This window comes from Antrostomus carolinensis, unplaced genomic scaffold (assembly GCF_000700745.2).
Source record: "Antrostomus carolinensis isolate BGI_N321 unplaced genomic scaffold, ASM70074v2 scaffold8367, whole genome shotgun sequence".
Lineage (NCBI taxonomy): Eukaryota > Metazoa > Chordata > Aves > Caprimulgiformes > Caprimulgidae > Antrostomus > Antrostomus carolinensis.
In genome coordinates, this window is record NW_010326570.1 from 47,533 (window position 1) to 62,227 (window position 14,695).

The 14,695-nt window shown below is 42.8% G+C and overlaps 1 protein-coding gene across 2 annotated transcripts in view; it reads right to left on the reverse strand.

The window, feature by feature from the left end:
* The window catches only part of RBFOX2 (RNA binding fox-1 homolog 2), a 55,782-nt gene that overhangs the window by 1,056 nt on the left and 40,031 nt on the right, over positions 1-14,695 (reverse strand). For both annotated transcript variants that reach the window (XM_010171609.2, XM_010171611.2), the window contains exons 8-11: positions 14,448-14,580; positions 9,017-9,056; positions 1,383-1,471; positions 355-427 (exon numbers count right to left, since the gene is read on the reverse strand). In XM_010171609.2, coding sequence (XP_010169911.1) covers positions 355-427; positions 1,383-1,471; positions 9,017-9,056; positions 14,448-14,580 — 335 coding nt within the window. The remainder of the gene's footprint in view (positions 1-354; positions 428-1,382; positions 1,472-9,016; positions 9,057-14,447; positions 14,581-14,695) is intronic.

A 14,695-nucleotide genomic window follows, 5' to 3' on the forward strand; every position in this document is an offset into this window, starting at 1 on the left:
TGTCCTGCATCTCTAACTATTGCTGATTTTTGCTCTATATATCACCTTGATGCAGTTCTACTGATTCACTGACAATGTTCTAGCTCCTGACATTTTTGGTCATTCTTCTGCTATTTCCTTTGTACTAGGGGATGCACAAGACCAAGTAATAACTGGTTTCCTACAACCTGTCTCCTTTTCTAGTGTACACACACAAACATATGCAGAACAACTGCCAAACCAGCACTGCAGCTAAGGACCTCCTTGCCCAACAAAAGAGTTTTTCTGGGTGAAGTTTCATTACCTGATACCCAGTGAACAGCTGTCCCCCATGCTGGAAATGAGAAACGGCACAAGAAAGAAAATCCGACTTACCACAGCGCCAACTCCGTAGCTAGCGGCAGGGGCAAGGGCATGGTAAGGATCTGCTGTGTACACCCTGCCATAACTGAAGAAAAGGAGAAAAGATGTTAAAAAAAAAAAAAAAAAAAAAAAGACTAACTTTGGAGGGACAGACAAACAGCTGTCTGACCACAGGCAATGGCAGAAGCAGCATGCCCTCCTACACACATGTATGCATACATGCACACACAGGCAGCCCCTCTTCAAAGAGATCCTATGGACATGCTGCCATGCATCGTATGAGATGAGTGAGAGAACGGCCTGCAAAGACGAATGTGGCAGAAGCCATGAGCTCGACCTGTAGGAAAGAGGTCAGCACCTTTGAAATGACAACTAGTGCATCCCTTACCTCATGTGATTGCAATTTGGGAGGAGAGTGACTGTTGGTGCTAGTGCTACTGGCACGGTTAACAGCTGATAATTGGAAAGCAGTGAGGGATTCTCCAGAATGAGAAAGGAGAATAAATTTTAATGGTCGTGCACACGCTAGGATTAAAACACAGCCTCACTGCATGTAAGATGAAAAATCTTAAGTCAAGCACTCTGTTAATGATTATCCTTTGTATCCATACAAAGCTGCATGTTAAAGCATCCCAGAGCACTGGATGAGCTTAGCAATTTTTACTTTATGGACGGGGAGAGAAATGCACCCAGTTATTAAACAACCTGCCCAGAGTCACAGAGCAAGGAGCTGGCAAGGCAAGCCAAATCTTTTGACTCTGAGGCCATAACCACACTGCCTCCTTTGTGCAGAGAATCACAAGGATAGGGAAGAGGCCAGGATTTGTGCCAGCTCACATACAGTGGAGGGCAATACCACCCAGGAGCAGAGAGACAAACCGTGCATTCAAGTCTTTCATGTTGGGTTGTGCATGCATGTGTGCGTGTGCAAGTAAGACAAAGAAACAGGAAAAGTAGTAGAAGTCCTGTGAGAGATCAATGCTTCTTGAACCCCTGAGCACAGCAAGCTAGCCCCCCGTGGATGCCTCTTCCTTACATACCCATCGCTGTAAGCTGCTGCAGCGGCTGCAGCGGCCGTGGCTGCTGTTGCAGTAGCAGGCTGTGCATATCTGTAGGCTGCGTATCCACCCTGCAGGACAGAAGAGAACTGACTTTACAGATACCTGCCCACCCACGCAGAGCATTAAAAAATAAATAAAAAAAAAGTCACACACATCACAAGAGAGGAAGTGTTTCAAACTGCATCAGCTGCCATGTCATGTCTATCGCAAGCATCACCCATTAACTCATGTATATTCCTTTCCTCAGAAGGATCAGGGAGACTCTTCTATTACACTGCTTAGCAAAAGGAATAAAATAAAGCAAGCCTGAGCACACTTATATCCCTGCAGGAAATTAAATTTGGCATGGAGGAACTGAAAACCACAAGAGCCGAAATCTTGCATGCAATGTAAATTTTATGTCCCCTTACTCTTATGCTGGGGAAATCAGAGATGGGCACTTTCTGTGAAGTACTTATTTTAGAAACGGGACCATTCAGAGAAATTCCTACTTTTTTCCCCCCTCTACTTGTTTTTTAAAGACTAGGAAACACAAAAGGCTAGAATTTAATTTAGTCCAGAGGCATATAAGTATCAATAGCTAGAGAAACCAAAAAGCAATCAGGAAAAGATGGTCAGAGAAAGTCCCTGGTGGTCTCAGGGCTGGCAACAAGCAAACTGACATTGATACCACCCAGACCATTCTCTCCTCCCTCCATGTAAGAAGGAAAGAGGTGAGACAAAATTATGCCAAAACAGTCTGTATTGCTGCTGCATTTCTGCCCAAGCTACATACCTGTAGTAAAGGTCTTTAAAATGCTTACACTGATAAGAGGAAGTTACTAAAAATGTACTTACAGCTGGGTTGGCAAAAATGTGAATCCAGATCCAGAGGAAGACCTGTGAGTCTCCTCCTGGAACACCTAGAAGGAGCTCTTGGGGCAGAGGAAGACCTGGCTCAGACAGGCAGCTCTGCACACCCTGAAATAATGAATGAGGGAGGCCAGCCACCTTTCAGACCAGGGGCAGAGGCTGCACGGCAGGCAGCAGAGAGGGCTCTGAAGCCCGGGTTAGATCTATCTTTATTGTACAGTTCTGAACACAATTTTGTTAACTTGGGTGGAGGGGAGGCAACAGTAAATGAACCCCAGCTCTGATTTGCTAGAAACACAATGAGCCATAAATAAAATCAGAAAACTCCAGATTGCTTCTGGCTTTTTTTTTTTCCCCCCAGTTGACATTTCAGAGTTTGAAGGACCAGAAAGAAGACTTCTGCTCTCCATCTCCAGAATCAGCTCAACATACCTCTACCACTTCTTCTCTACAGATCTTTTGTCTGTAGTAGAGCTGATCTTGCACTCTTAGTTACATTTAGGCATGTTTGCTCAACAGTGCTGTTTTGGGCCAGGTAGCTTTTAAATTAGAAGTAATGGTTTTAAATTAATTTTGGTTGCTTTTATGGGGCCTGCATTAGCCCCGCGAAGGCTAACACGCTGTCCAAAACATGCCTAGGGACTATTCCGGAGAAGAGGGACTTACAGACTTTTTAATTTCCTAGTTAACAGAAGAAAGAGTAACACAAGTCTACACTTCTGAAACATGACCATATTGCCTGAAAGATGCCATGTTACAGTTTTGCCCTTCTCATCTCATCTAGCTGTTTCAACCCTTGCATTTTGGACTGATAGTTTGGGGAGGTTTAACTTTTTTTTGCATGCTATCATTGCACCACCATTACTTCCACCTCCAAAACATGATGGAGATAAGAGGAATGAGGTGCAGCCCTAATGCAAATCAAACTGTCATCGACCTCATCAAATTAAGACAAAACTTCATACCAATATCATTGTGGTATGAAAAATACCCTGAAGTTTACAAGCTTCTTGGACTCTTGATGGGATTCTGTCACTTGGGCATGGCATATGAGCCATTTTCCCCCAGCACTATCCTCCACAGGGCAGTTAGTTTCAGTGTGCACCCAGATTCCCCCCCAACTCCGTACCACACTTGCCAGCCCAGCCACATTTCAGATCAGAAGTCATTTAAAATGTGCCTGGCACATACTCTGAACATGACAGCAAGATGCAGTTTGAAACCATAAAAGGGTTACCATGTAATTCTCTTTTAACTCATGTCTCTCATAAAGGAAAATGAAACCAAACAAAAACAAAAGAAAAAAAAAACAGAAGAAAAGAAAAGAAGGGTTGGAATCAGGTGTGGGAGGGGGAATGGCGTAACATTTATTAATCAAAATTAAAAACTAAGCATGCTGACATCTGGAGCTAGAACAACCAGCAAAGTCACCACGTTCAGACTCATATTGGCTAGTTCTATCCATCCCAGCATTCTCTTGGGACAGCAGTTCGCCCTAGGCTCTACCACAAGCTCAGTGAAGTACACAGCCTCAAGTACTAGAGCGTGCAGCCACAACAACCTGCTATTACGGAAACAGTCAGTCACCACTGGAGTTAACATTCCAACCTTAACGACTCCCGAAGCCTCCCGCCCTCACCCCCCGAAATGGCTCCCACCCTAGCCCTGTCCCACACCACAATGTTAATAATTATAACAAGCAATAACCCATCTGTTATATCAGAGAAGGGAACAGAGACTCCACTGAGAGATTTAGAGCGGGATGTTAACATTTCTTCAGTCAACTGCACAACAAACAAAAAAAACAGGAGAAATAATTCATTGGAGAAATGAAGTTAAGAAATAGTTGACATGTGTATTGCTTTTTAACCATGCACTGATGCAAAATTGAAGCTACTGTTAATTAAAAAAAAAAAGTCACAGGATAGAGGTACACACGCACAGGCAGAACCGCTCAGTTCAAAGTGGTCTGCAAATTCTACTCGTGTGTACTTCAAATAAAACAAAAAATGGGGATTATAATGGCCATGGTACGTTCCTGTCATAGGAGCAATGAGTGTCGATAGCTGGGGGATTTCTGACACAGGGAAGTATTTAGCATGACCAGCAGATCCAAATACACCAAAACAGGGTGAAGGAAAGAGGAAGAAAGTTGTTACTATTACTCATTATTCTGTAAATGCTTTCACCAAGCTCCAGGACCAGCACAGCGAAAAGGAGACACTGTGCAGGTTGCCTTACCCAGCTGATGCTCCTGTTCTCCATTACCCAAGACCCACCTATAATTCCATCAATGCATCTCAAGCCCTGCTCAGCTTGTCTAATGCACCAGTTATTTTCTCCTGCTATTCCTGTTCACACACAACTTTAACTGGTATGCAGAGCTCATCTGTAACCTCAGCTACATGGTCTTACCACCCCTAGCGATTTCTGATGCCACTCACTTCAGTTACTCTAGTAAATATAAACTATAAGAGCAGAGTATCTTCAAACATGAACAATCATGTTTCCAAATAAAATAAATAATAATAATAAAAAAGGCAGTTGCTAGCTGCACCACACTCCTCCAGTGCCAGAGCCAAACTCCAACAGAACACAACACTGAGTGGCATAGTCCCTGAAACCCAGGACAGCCATGCAAACTCCCACTCCATCTATTTAAGTGAAGTGATTCCACAGGGATAGGTTTACCCATTTAGGTCCAGGTTTTAAAATCTTCAGCCTCATCTCAAAAGAAATAAATGTGGCTGAGCTTCTTGCAAAGATGTTAAGTCAGAGACGTTTCTATCAAAGGGACAGTTTAAACACTACCTTGATAAAGAAATAGGGGAATTAAAGAAAAGGTTTATGCACTTCTACTGGGCAGTAACAACCAACTGTCCATATCAAGACTGGTCCTTTCCTGTACAGTCTTTTGGATTGTTCGTAAGAGAGATGAACACAACCCTAAATGTTGTTTATCTTGATTCAAGTTCTCTTTCTCTGGACATCCTGCCGGTGTTGCTGGGGCTGTGCTAAACCCCTTTCCCCATGTGAATGTGTAGCACTTGAGCCCATAGCTCTCAACTGTCAAACAACTGTATTTGCTCAGGTATTCACAAAACCCCAAATTTAAAATTACTCTTCTGTGATGTTATCATCCTTGGCTCATTAACAAAGCAAGAATTTTTTTTTTTAATTCCTTCTTTAACATGAGATGATGATAGCTTTTTTGATATTGTAATATATTCTCTGAAATAACACAAACATGGCAAACCAACATCGACAGGAAGCTGCAATCCCAACTAAAGCAGCGTTCCCATTACTAAGCATGTTAATGTAGATAAACGAGCACTTTAAGACTACACAGTTCAGCTCAAAATAGGTCCATCTTCTCTTCCACTCTTCAGGTCTGTATTAGGTGATCAATCTAACAAGAACATGAGAAAATCCAAAACTACTGCTTGCTATGTCAGTGCATCCTGTGGTATAAGCCTCCCTTTTCCCCTTTGCTGCCTTAGACAGGTGTACAAAGTGCGTTGCCGTCTCTCTTTACTCCATAGAGCCTTTATGCCACTAAGACTCAAGTGTTCCCATACCCCTGGAGGAACTTCTGTCTCACGGTACCAGTTAGATACGTTTGACCACCTGCCAGGTTTAGGCAGCAAGCCTAATTTTAGGATCTTTTGTTTGTTATATCTCAAATGTGTCTTCTCCACCCTCCAACTGCCCTGTTACAGAAGTTAAGAAGCAGAAAGGGCTAGAACTGTTTCCAGTATTTCTGTATTAGAAGGGTGGCATATGTGCACCAGAAATGAGCATGAATGAATTAAAAGAGGTGACAGGACAACGGTGTCCATTGCAGCAGGTGCTTCTACATGGTAATGGGACAAGCATGACCTTGTTAACCCTTTCATTGAATTTTTTAATTTTTTTTTAAATGAAATGCCACTCGGTGTGAAATCTGGACACACGCCACCCTGCTACAGCAGGGGCTTGGATCACACAGGAGTCTGCGCTGCCCTAAAAAAGCCTCTGTTCCCATCTCTAATGTGGTGCTGGAATGGTTAGTATAATTCAGTTTTTTCCACTGCAATCCACAATCTGATTGGTTGGCAGGTCACACTGGCACTCCTACCTGAGGTATTTTAGCGCTAATGATTGGTTCCTGTAAGACTATTCTATAACAGAACACAGGAAGAGCAGTTCAAAAAAACACAGCTGTGGAAAGAAACAATCATACAAACAGCCCGCGGCAGGGCTCACCAGCCTTTTCTTTCCAGTGGATGCAAGCACGCTTTTCACAGGCAGGAGCAGTCTTCGCATGGGTGGGTTTGTTTGGGTTTCCCCCCCACCACCCAGATTGATCCCATTGTAGAAGAAAGATAACCTTTCTTATGATCCGAAATGAAGCCCTCTGCATCCTGGGGCGGGTAGTTTTATGAATTCAGGTGTCTTGCCAGAATGGGATGCATCCAACAAGAGATGGAATGCCTTCTTCACAGAAGAAATGGCTAGCAGGATGGTTGCCCCAGGAAAGAAAAAAGGAGTGAGGAAGAGGAGGAGGAAGAAAATGAGAAATTGGTGCAGAACATGTATGCAGATAAAGCAGCCCAAACTTGGAACACTTGCCTACCACTAACCATGCCCTGCCAGCTCAGCTCCTTTCTACCATTCCTTGACACAACCCTACAGGCTCAGAAGACCTAAGGGAATCTCAATTTAACCTTTTGCCCAGTCCAACTTAAGTACCCTCTGCCGTCCCTTCCACAATCTGGACAAGCCTTTCACAGCAACCAGAGGGACATAGTAGTGAAAAGCACAACAAGTCAGTGGGGCACAGGGACACTGTAATCATTCCACCTGTGCCAAGCAAGTTGTTTGGAAGGGTAATTTCATATTTGAATTATGGTAACTTTTTCCTGAGCTCCATTGGAGGGCTCTGGGCAGCAATAACGTAGGAAAAAGCACCACCATGTATCTTGATGAGTCCTCTGTTCTATCATCCTGCTTTCTGACAGTGACACCAGAGCCATCAATGGCACAGCTGTCCAAAGTCCACCTAACAGTTCTAAGCTGACTTAGGGGCTTGGTTTTGTGTTACATGATGCTACTGCATGGCAGCACCAAGTTGTTACAGGGATTCTTCATTCCTGAAGTCTCTCTCCTTAAAACATGTTAGATAAGCCTCTCCTCCCCATCTGCTATGGAAGCCCTGAAGAAGCTTTCTCAAAAAAAATAGGGAGTAACCCTGGCCAGTCTTCCCTTTCAACATGACAGCCTCTTATATGCCATACTCTGAGGGATGAGGCACTAAGCATTGCTCATTTGCTTTCTTACTTGCTGAAGCAAACCAGCGGTCTGTAAAGCTGGTGTTTAGAAGTGAGGCAAGAAAGCCCAGAACCCTCTGTAGTGCTTGACACAGTTTTATAAAGGAACACTTGACTAGGCAGATCAATTTTTAAAGGACTGTGCATACAACAGTATATGAAAGAATGAAGAAATGCACCCAATATCTCTATGCTCAGAGAGCATGTCTTCCAACTGCTGTAACTTGCGTTGGGAGAAGTGCCTTTACAAGACTTTATGCTTCATATAAGCTATCAAAATCCAAAAGCTAATTCCATTCATTATTTTGAGTCTAACCCCAGGGTCCTCCTTATAAATGCCAGGAGTAGCAGCTTCAAAGGAGCAGGGATGTGAAATCCATGCTGATAACTGTGCCACTACCCAATACAAAACTTCCTCGGCTCCAAAGAGCTATTACCTACAATACCATGAAAGGGAATCCTGCTAGAGCTAGCCAGGTCACAACTTGCTAGGGCAGTAGCAGACTTGACCATTTTGTCTTTGAAAGGCATATTCCGACCGTAGCTGCCCTGCAATAACTCTCCATCGGAAAGGAAACCGCTTTTCTCACTGGCCCATCAGAATCCCTCCATCCATGACCGACCTACGTATACACAGATGCCCTGGAGACTTGCAACACAGACTGGCTGGGTAGGACAAAGACAATGACAGGACAAAGACTCCCATGGTATCAGAGCTAATTCCCAGACAGGAGGAGGCTGCTCACTCTTCTAACTGAACATCTCCACATATTTGTACTTCCCAATTCCCCAAAGAGGCAAGAGAGTCTAGCCTATTTAGGTACCATTTCTACCAGCAAAATGAGATGTCAGTCTTCACTCTAGCATCTCGTTCTCCATTTTTAATCAGTCCCAGTGTCTTCCCCAAAGGGATAATCTCCACATCCCAGTGGCACATGAACATTTTTAAACATATAGATCACTCAGTTTAGTGTGGGCTGCACAAATCAAACCTGAAAGGGTCCCAAGAGGGGAGAGAAAGGGGAGGGTGGAGGGGGAGAAGGAAAGGGAAGGTCTGAGGCTAAACCAGTCCTGTTATTTTTATATCCAAATTATGTAAACAAGAAGTGTTGAGAGAAATTTTAATTTGCTAATCATCTCCCAGGCTGATTAGTAGCAGTGTGCATGTGGGGGACAGGACACCCAGTAAACTGACCCTGGCAATGATCAGGAAACCCAAAGGCTTAGGTCTTGCACCCAGGGGCAAGCGCAGTGACAGAGAAGCATGCTTGCATTCCTAAATATATAAATATATATATCCACAAGGAAGAAGAAAATCAAAGTAAATGATATTTAAAAAAAACCAAACCAAACCAACCAAACAAACCAAACAAGAAAAAAACAAACAAATAAAAAAAAAAAGGCTGGCTTGTCAGGGGTTGGGGACAAGAAGGCTCCGGTGTGTGTACTTACATAGAGGTCAGCACCGTAAAATCCGTCCTGGTAAACCACACTGCAGAAAATCCACACAAAAAACAAAACAAAAAAACAAAAAAACAAAAAACAAAAGAACAGAAAACACATTCCGGTTATTGAGGACGGCAGCATGCACATGCGATTTACACAGGCAGGTGATGTATGAATCCACAACCTGGGCTTTTGGCAGGAGCAAATCAGCGAGAGAATGTGTGTGCGCACGCACGCTAGACGGCTCCAAGTCATCTTCCACGGCATGCAAAAGGGAAGGGGCGGGCAGAGGGGTAGACAGTATGCAAAGGAGAGAGGGAGGGGATCCACCATCTTGTACAATAAAAATAGACTCAAAAAGATCTGATGTCCTGAAGAAGAGAAACAAGGGTTTAGAAACCTCCACTCTGGTTATTCTCCTGGAATGATTTTAGTTACCCCCTAAACACATGGCAACATTAGCTTCATGAAGTGGGCTTGTGAAATCGAGGAGCCCCTCAGAAGGGATCCCACAGGGCCTGGAGTCACCTACGTCAGAAGCACATTTCAGAGTTGTGTATGATTATGTATTTCAAGGTTCACAGGGCTGCATGACTTTGTTTCTGACATCCATACATCACCTGCTTTTACCCTGCACATTAGACATGCGGTAAGATTTGGCTGATCACACAAGCATGCAAAGTATTATTATTCAGCATCTTAAAGAACCAATGCAACACCTCAGGAAAACAAGTCAATCAATTCTGATCAAAGTAAACACAGAGAAATATAATTAAAAAGAAAAAACCAAAAATACCCACAATGCATTGCTTTCACAAGCAGAGATAATGAGCTAAAAAGGTTAGGTGACTGGTCCAAGGTCCGAGAATTGAAAGGTGCAGTGGGAGTCCCTGGTAGTAACAACCTATTTCATAGCAGAGAGGAGCAAGTGGAAGGGTTTCCATGGGATGGTGCTTTTTCTGCTTTAAGCCATACTTTTATTTCCCGCAGAACTTCAAGCAGGAAAATTATTAAACCAGAGCCTGGGGTTCCCAAAGAGACACTCTAACCAGAGCATTTGCTAGCATGAGACTATGCAGCTCGCTTTGGGGACAGGGGTCAGGGAAGGGTGAGGAAGGAAGAGAGGGGACACCCCCCCCAGCTGTTTGAGTCCAGCATGTGCTTCATAACAAGGAATTTCCTCCTGTTCTGTCCTCTGAATAGCTCTGCACAAACTCACTCAAGGCTTTAAAAAGCATTAGCCCCACCATCTGCGATGTTCATGGATCTGATGTGCATGACTTACCAGTAGCATTAAGGAAAAAGAAGGTATGGAACACTAGCTTTTCTTCTGATTATAATTTTTTACTCGTCAGATGGAATGTGAAATGCTGCCAAGAGCCTGCCACCCTCAGATACCTACCTATTGTAAGGCACACGCACACAAAAAAAGCCCAGCAGATTTTGCCAAAACTCTGCATGCTATTACTAAAAAATAATTTTATTTTTTTTTTAAATCTGTTGCAGTGTTAGCTACTGCTGGAATAATTTAGTCTTGCTGTCTTCCCCAGGAAAAGTACACTCCATTCCCAATGGACAGAGTTACTACAGTCTCCAAGAGCACTGGGAGCAGATATGAAGATAGAGACCCTTGTTAGAGGAAAAGGGGAGCCACTTCAGCAGGGAGAAGCAGGCCATAAGATCATTTTTGTTTAAGCTGAATTTTTACACCGCATAACAAAGAATTTGGCTCCTGGGGCAGTGACTTACATTGCTGGGTTCTCTATCTAGGACCAGGAGTGTTTTAGCAGTGATACTCCACCTGCTCCTGCAGGAAAGGCAAATGCATGACAGAGGAAGTGACTGTTGGTCTATGAACAGGTTAGCAGTTTTAACAGTTATTCCAAACACAATCAGTTGGATGAATATAAGCATTACCACATTGGATCAGGCCACTATTCCTGTAACTTAGAATCCTGTCAGCAAAAGATGATAGCTAGCATCAACTCTCCAGAGAAAACTGCAAGGAACACTGATAACGGGTAAGAGTAACATTTCCTGAGTCCAACCAACAAAGCACACGTGCATCTTCCATCTCTTCTTCAGTTAGGACTTGACTGACACCAACTGCCAGGGCTGAAATTTAGCAAGGTTTATTTATATGTTCGAACACCCATACGTGTGATTCTTAATGCCAGCAAAAACTGAGAAAATACCTTCATTTGAGAACCACAGAGACTATTCTGCTTATGTAGACTGACCAGAAGCATAAAGCAGCCCAGCAGCCCAACAAATCTCAGCGGCATCTCCAAAAGGCCCACTAGCTGAGCTAAAACACACCGACAAGAAAAATAAATATGCTGGTTTTGTAAAGCAGCCGTCATATCATTTAGATGTACCAACAGTTGACTTTGTTGTAAAAGGAACCAAAACAAGCACTCCAAACTCTTAAAGCTCCCTACTGCCTTATATCTAGTCTGACTTTTATCTACTATCCTCTGTGCACTTACAATCCCACACTAAATTATTCTTTACTATGGCAAGCCTACTCTTCACATAGGTATTTAATGACCATGAACAAGTTAATGCCTAACCTACAGTGTGAGAAATAAAACTGATCAAGCTTATTTAATGTTGAGAGTTTTACAGTAGGCAAGTTTTCAGGTTTTTTTTTCAGAATGACTTAATATTCTTACAGCTTTTGGTCTGAAGTGTAATTTGTCAGCATTCTTGTTTAGAAAGCACGGCCACTACAAATCAGGGCAATAGTCTAGTACAGGTTTTTCTCATGCTATATATCAGAGGTTATAATGTCTCCTTACTTCTATTGAATACCACCTTGGTTATAAATTGAAGGTTGCATTTGTATTCTGAGGTCAGGCTCAGGCAACTATCTAACATCATCTCCAATTGCCTGAGCAATTGTGTTCTAAGGTATGAATGGTCTTCCCTGGATAAACGCCCATGTCCATACGTAAATATGTACATTCCACACCTGCAATTAGTAAATCTTAGTTTGAGTTCTTAAAATAAATTTTAAAACTATTAAGAATGATAAGATTTCTTGCACCTTCCTCTGGAGTATCTCACACTAGACACTTAAAACTTGCTCCAACCTGAACAGCCCTCAGGTCTGATCCAGTATGGCAATTCCAATGAGCTTTTATTAATCTACATTCTGTATTTTTTCAATTCTGCTAAGCTCTCAAATGCAGTGATACCGTTAAGTTTTGTAACTTAAACACCACTGGGGTTTGTGAAAACCAATTCATTCTACAGGGTCTGAGTTAACCTGCAGCTTACTTTACTGTCTTCTTCCACATTACTCACTACGTCTTGATCGCTCCAGTGTTGCTGACTGATCTTATGGTGTCATCTTTCCACTGGCCAGGAAGAAAGCAACTGATGCAGGGTAAGGTGTCAGGAATGTGTGCCTGTCCCTGACTCCATGGAGGTCAACAATGCCCATGTGAAGCAGCAGCTATCCTATAGGTTACTGAAACATGGAACTGAATAGCACATTTTTTATTATTCCACAAGGAATCTATTTCCCTTTTCCCAAAATATCTTGTAGAGATTCAAACTATGATGACAATAAACACCAGAATTCATTAATTTCATTCTAGTGCTTGGGACAAGGGACAGTTCTGAGCCATTTGTGGACTTGCCTTGTTTACTGCTGCCCTGCAAAAGTTAACTGGATAGTACCTTATCCATGAAGACATGAAATCAGTCAGCAGGGTCAGACAAACTCAACGTAACCCAAGTAAACACAGTCATGAGACAGTATTTTGAAGGGATAATCTTTGGAGTCTGGCCCATATTCCAAATGGAAATAAACCTTTTATAGAGGACTCAGGCTGGATTTATATCAAAGACAAGCCTAGAGTCCCTCCCAGTGAGCCACTCATGACAGCCTCTCGTTAGGAATGCTCCAGCCATTACTCCCAGGGATGAGGAACACACCTGCCCTCCCTGGTGCAAGTGTTTCATATTCTGCTAGACGGCAGCACTTAGCTCAGCTTTGCTTCTCTGTTTCACTGTGGAGCACTTCCTAATAAACCCAGATTGTGTCATTTTTAGAGTAACAGACAAACAGGTCAGAAGCTATGGTTAGAGAATATAGAACATGAATTAGGAGTGGTGGCAAAAAGAGGTGGACCTGAAAACCCAGAAGAAACACTATTTAGAAGGCCAATGTGTTCAGACAAGAGGTCTCATTTAAATTCTTCCAGTGAATTCAATACAAACATTGCCAGATTTGTCAGAGAGCAAAGCTAGACAGATACATGACCACTGCAGCTTACTTTCTTAACCTCTACTTTAAATATCAGGCTGGACTTTAAAAAAAAATTAAAAAATTAAAAAGGGGGACCACAGTAGCTCTCACCACTTCATCTGCTACAGAAGCTTATCCAGCTACTACAAACTTATCCAGCATATATCAGGCTAGCTCCTTGCACTGATGTGTGTAGCTTCCACCTCACATTTTAATAAAAGATTTATAATTTATTTTCTTGTCTTTTGGGGCTAAAGAAAAAAAGAGTCAGTCCACTTCTCTGTGTTGGAGGATTCCTTCTTACTTCTATTCTGAGAGCACTGCCTGGAAAATATGGCGAGTAAAATTCCAGACAGGCAATATGCATATAGCATCCTCAAAATCAGAACCAAAACAAAAGAGAGTCTGGAAGGGATTTGCTAATTTATCTGTTGTTCATCACATTTAAACAAAAACACAAAACAAAACTCACATATAAACCTAGTTCCTTGTATTTTTAAACAGCAGAATACTCTTTTGTAACAGCATCTATTCCACTGCATTACTAGTAAAAAGTCAGAGGGCAAAGAATGCTAAGGCCACGCATTCACCAGTGCTTCATACAACAGTTAGAAGAATGCTGCACTTTCATTCTCCTTATATCCCAAACACTCCCAACTCTAAACTAATGGACTTGATTAATCTTTGTTTTAAACCTTTTTAAACCGTCTCCAACAAAGAAAGCAAATCCATTGTGGGTAACTGGCTCTTCTGTATTCTACTGCCAGATGGTGAGGCAAGAAAGTAATGGATAATATTGCTCATTCCTGAACATGAAGACATAAGTGAAGTGCAAAGAGCAGAATCTTTTCAGAAATTTTAGACCTTCTCTCTTTGCGTCCTTCTCAGCAGCACCATAACATATTGGGTCAATGGATGACAAATACCATGTAGACAATTGAGAAATTGCAAGAAGGAATCCATCAGTGCTTTTAGCTGTTGTAAGTACTGAAAATTGTTTCAGCCAAGAACTTGACATGGAAAAATTTGGATTTGCCCTCACTGGATGCCATAGTGTGCAGAATGCTCTGGCACTAGCAATATCCTGACGCTCACCATCCAGACAATTGTAGTTATTTTTTGGTTAACCAAAATTGACATGGTTGTGCAGAGCACTCTGCTCTCGTGACCAGTGCTTACCCTGGATAGGCAGGGATGGCTGTGGGAGGTACCGCCCGGACTGCCCCATACACTGTCCTTCCTCGGCCCCTCAGATGGGCTCCCCGAAACGCGGCTGCTGTGGTAGCTGCGGTTGGATAGGGGAAGCCTGGAACTGGAAACACAGACAAGGTGGAAGATGAAAAGGATTCAAGCTCCTGCCCAGAGAACAACCGTCTGCTTCAAACAAAGTGACACAATAGCTCCACAGCGGTGGGACATTTTGCATC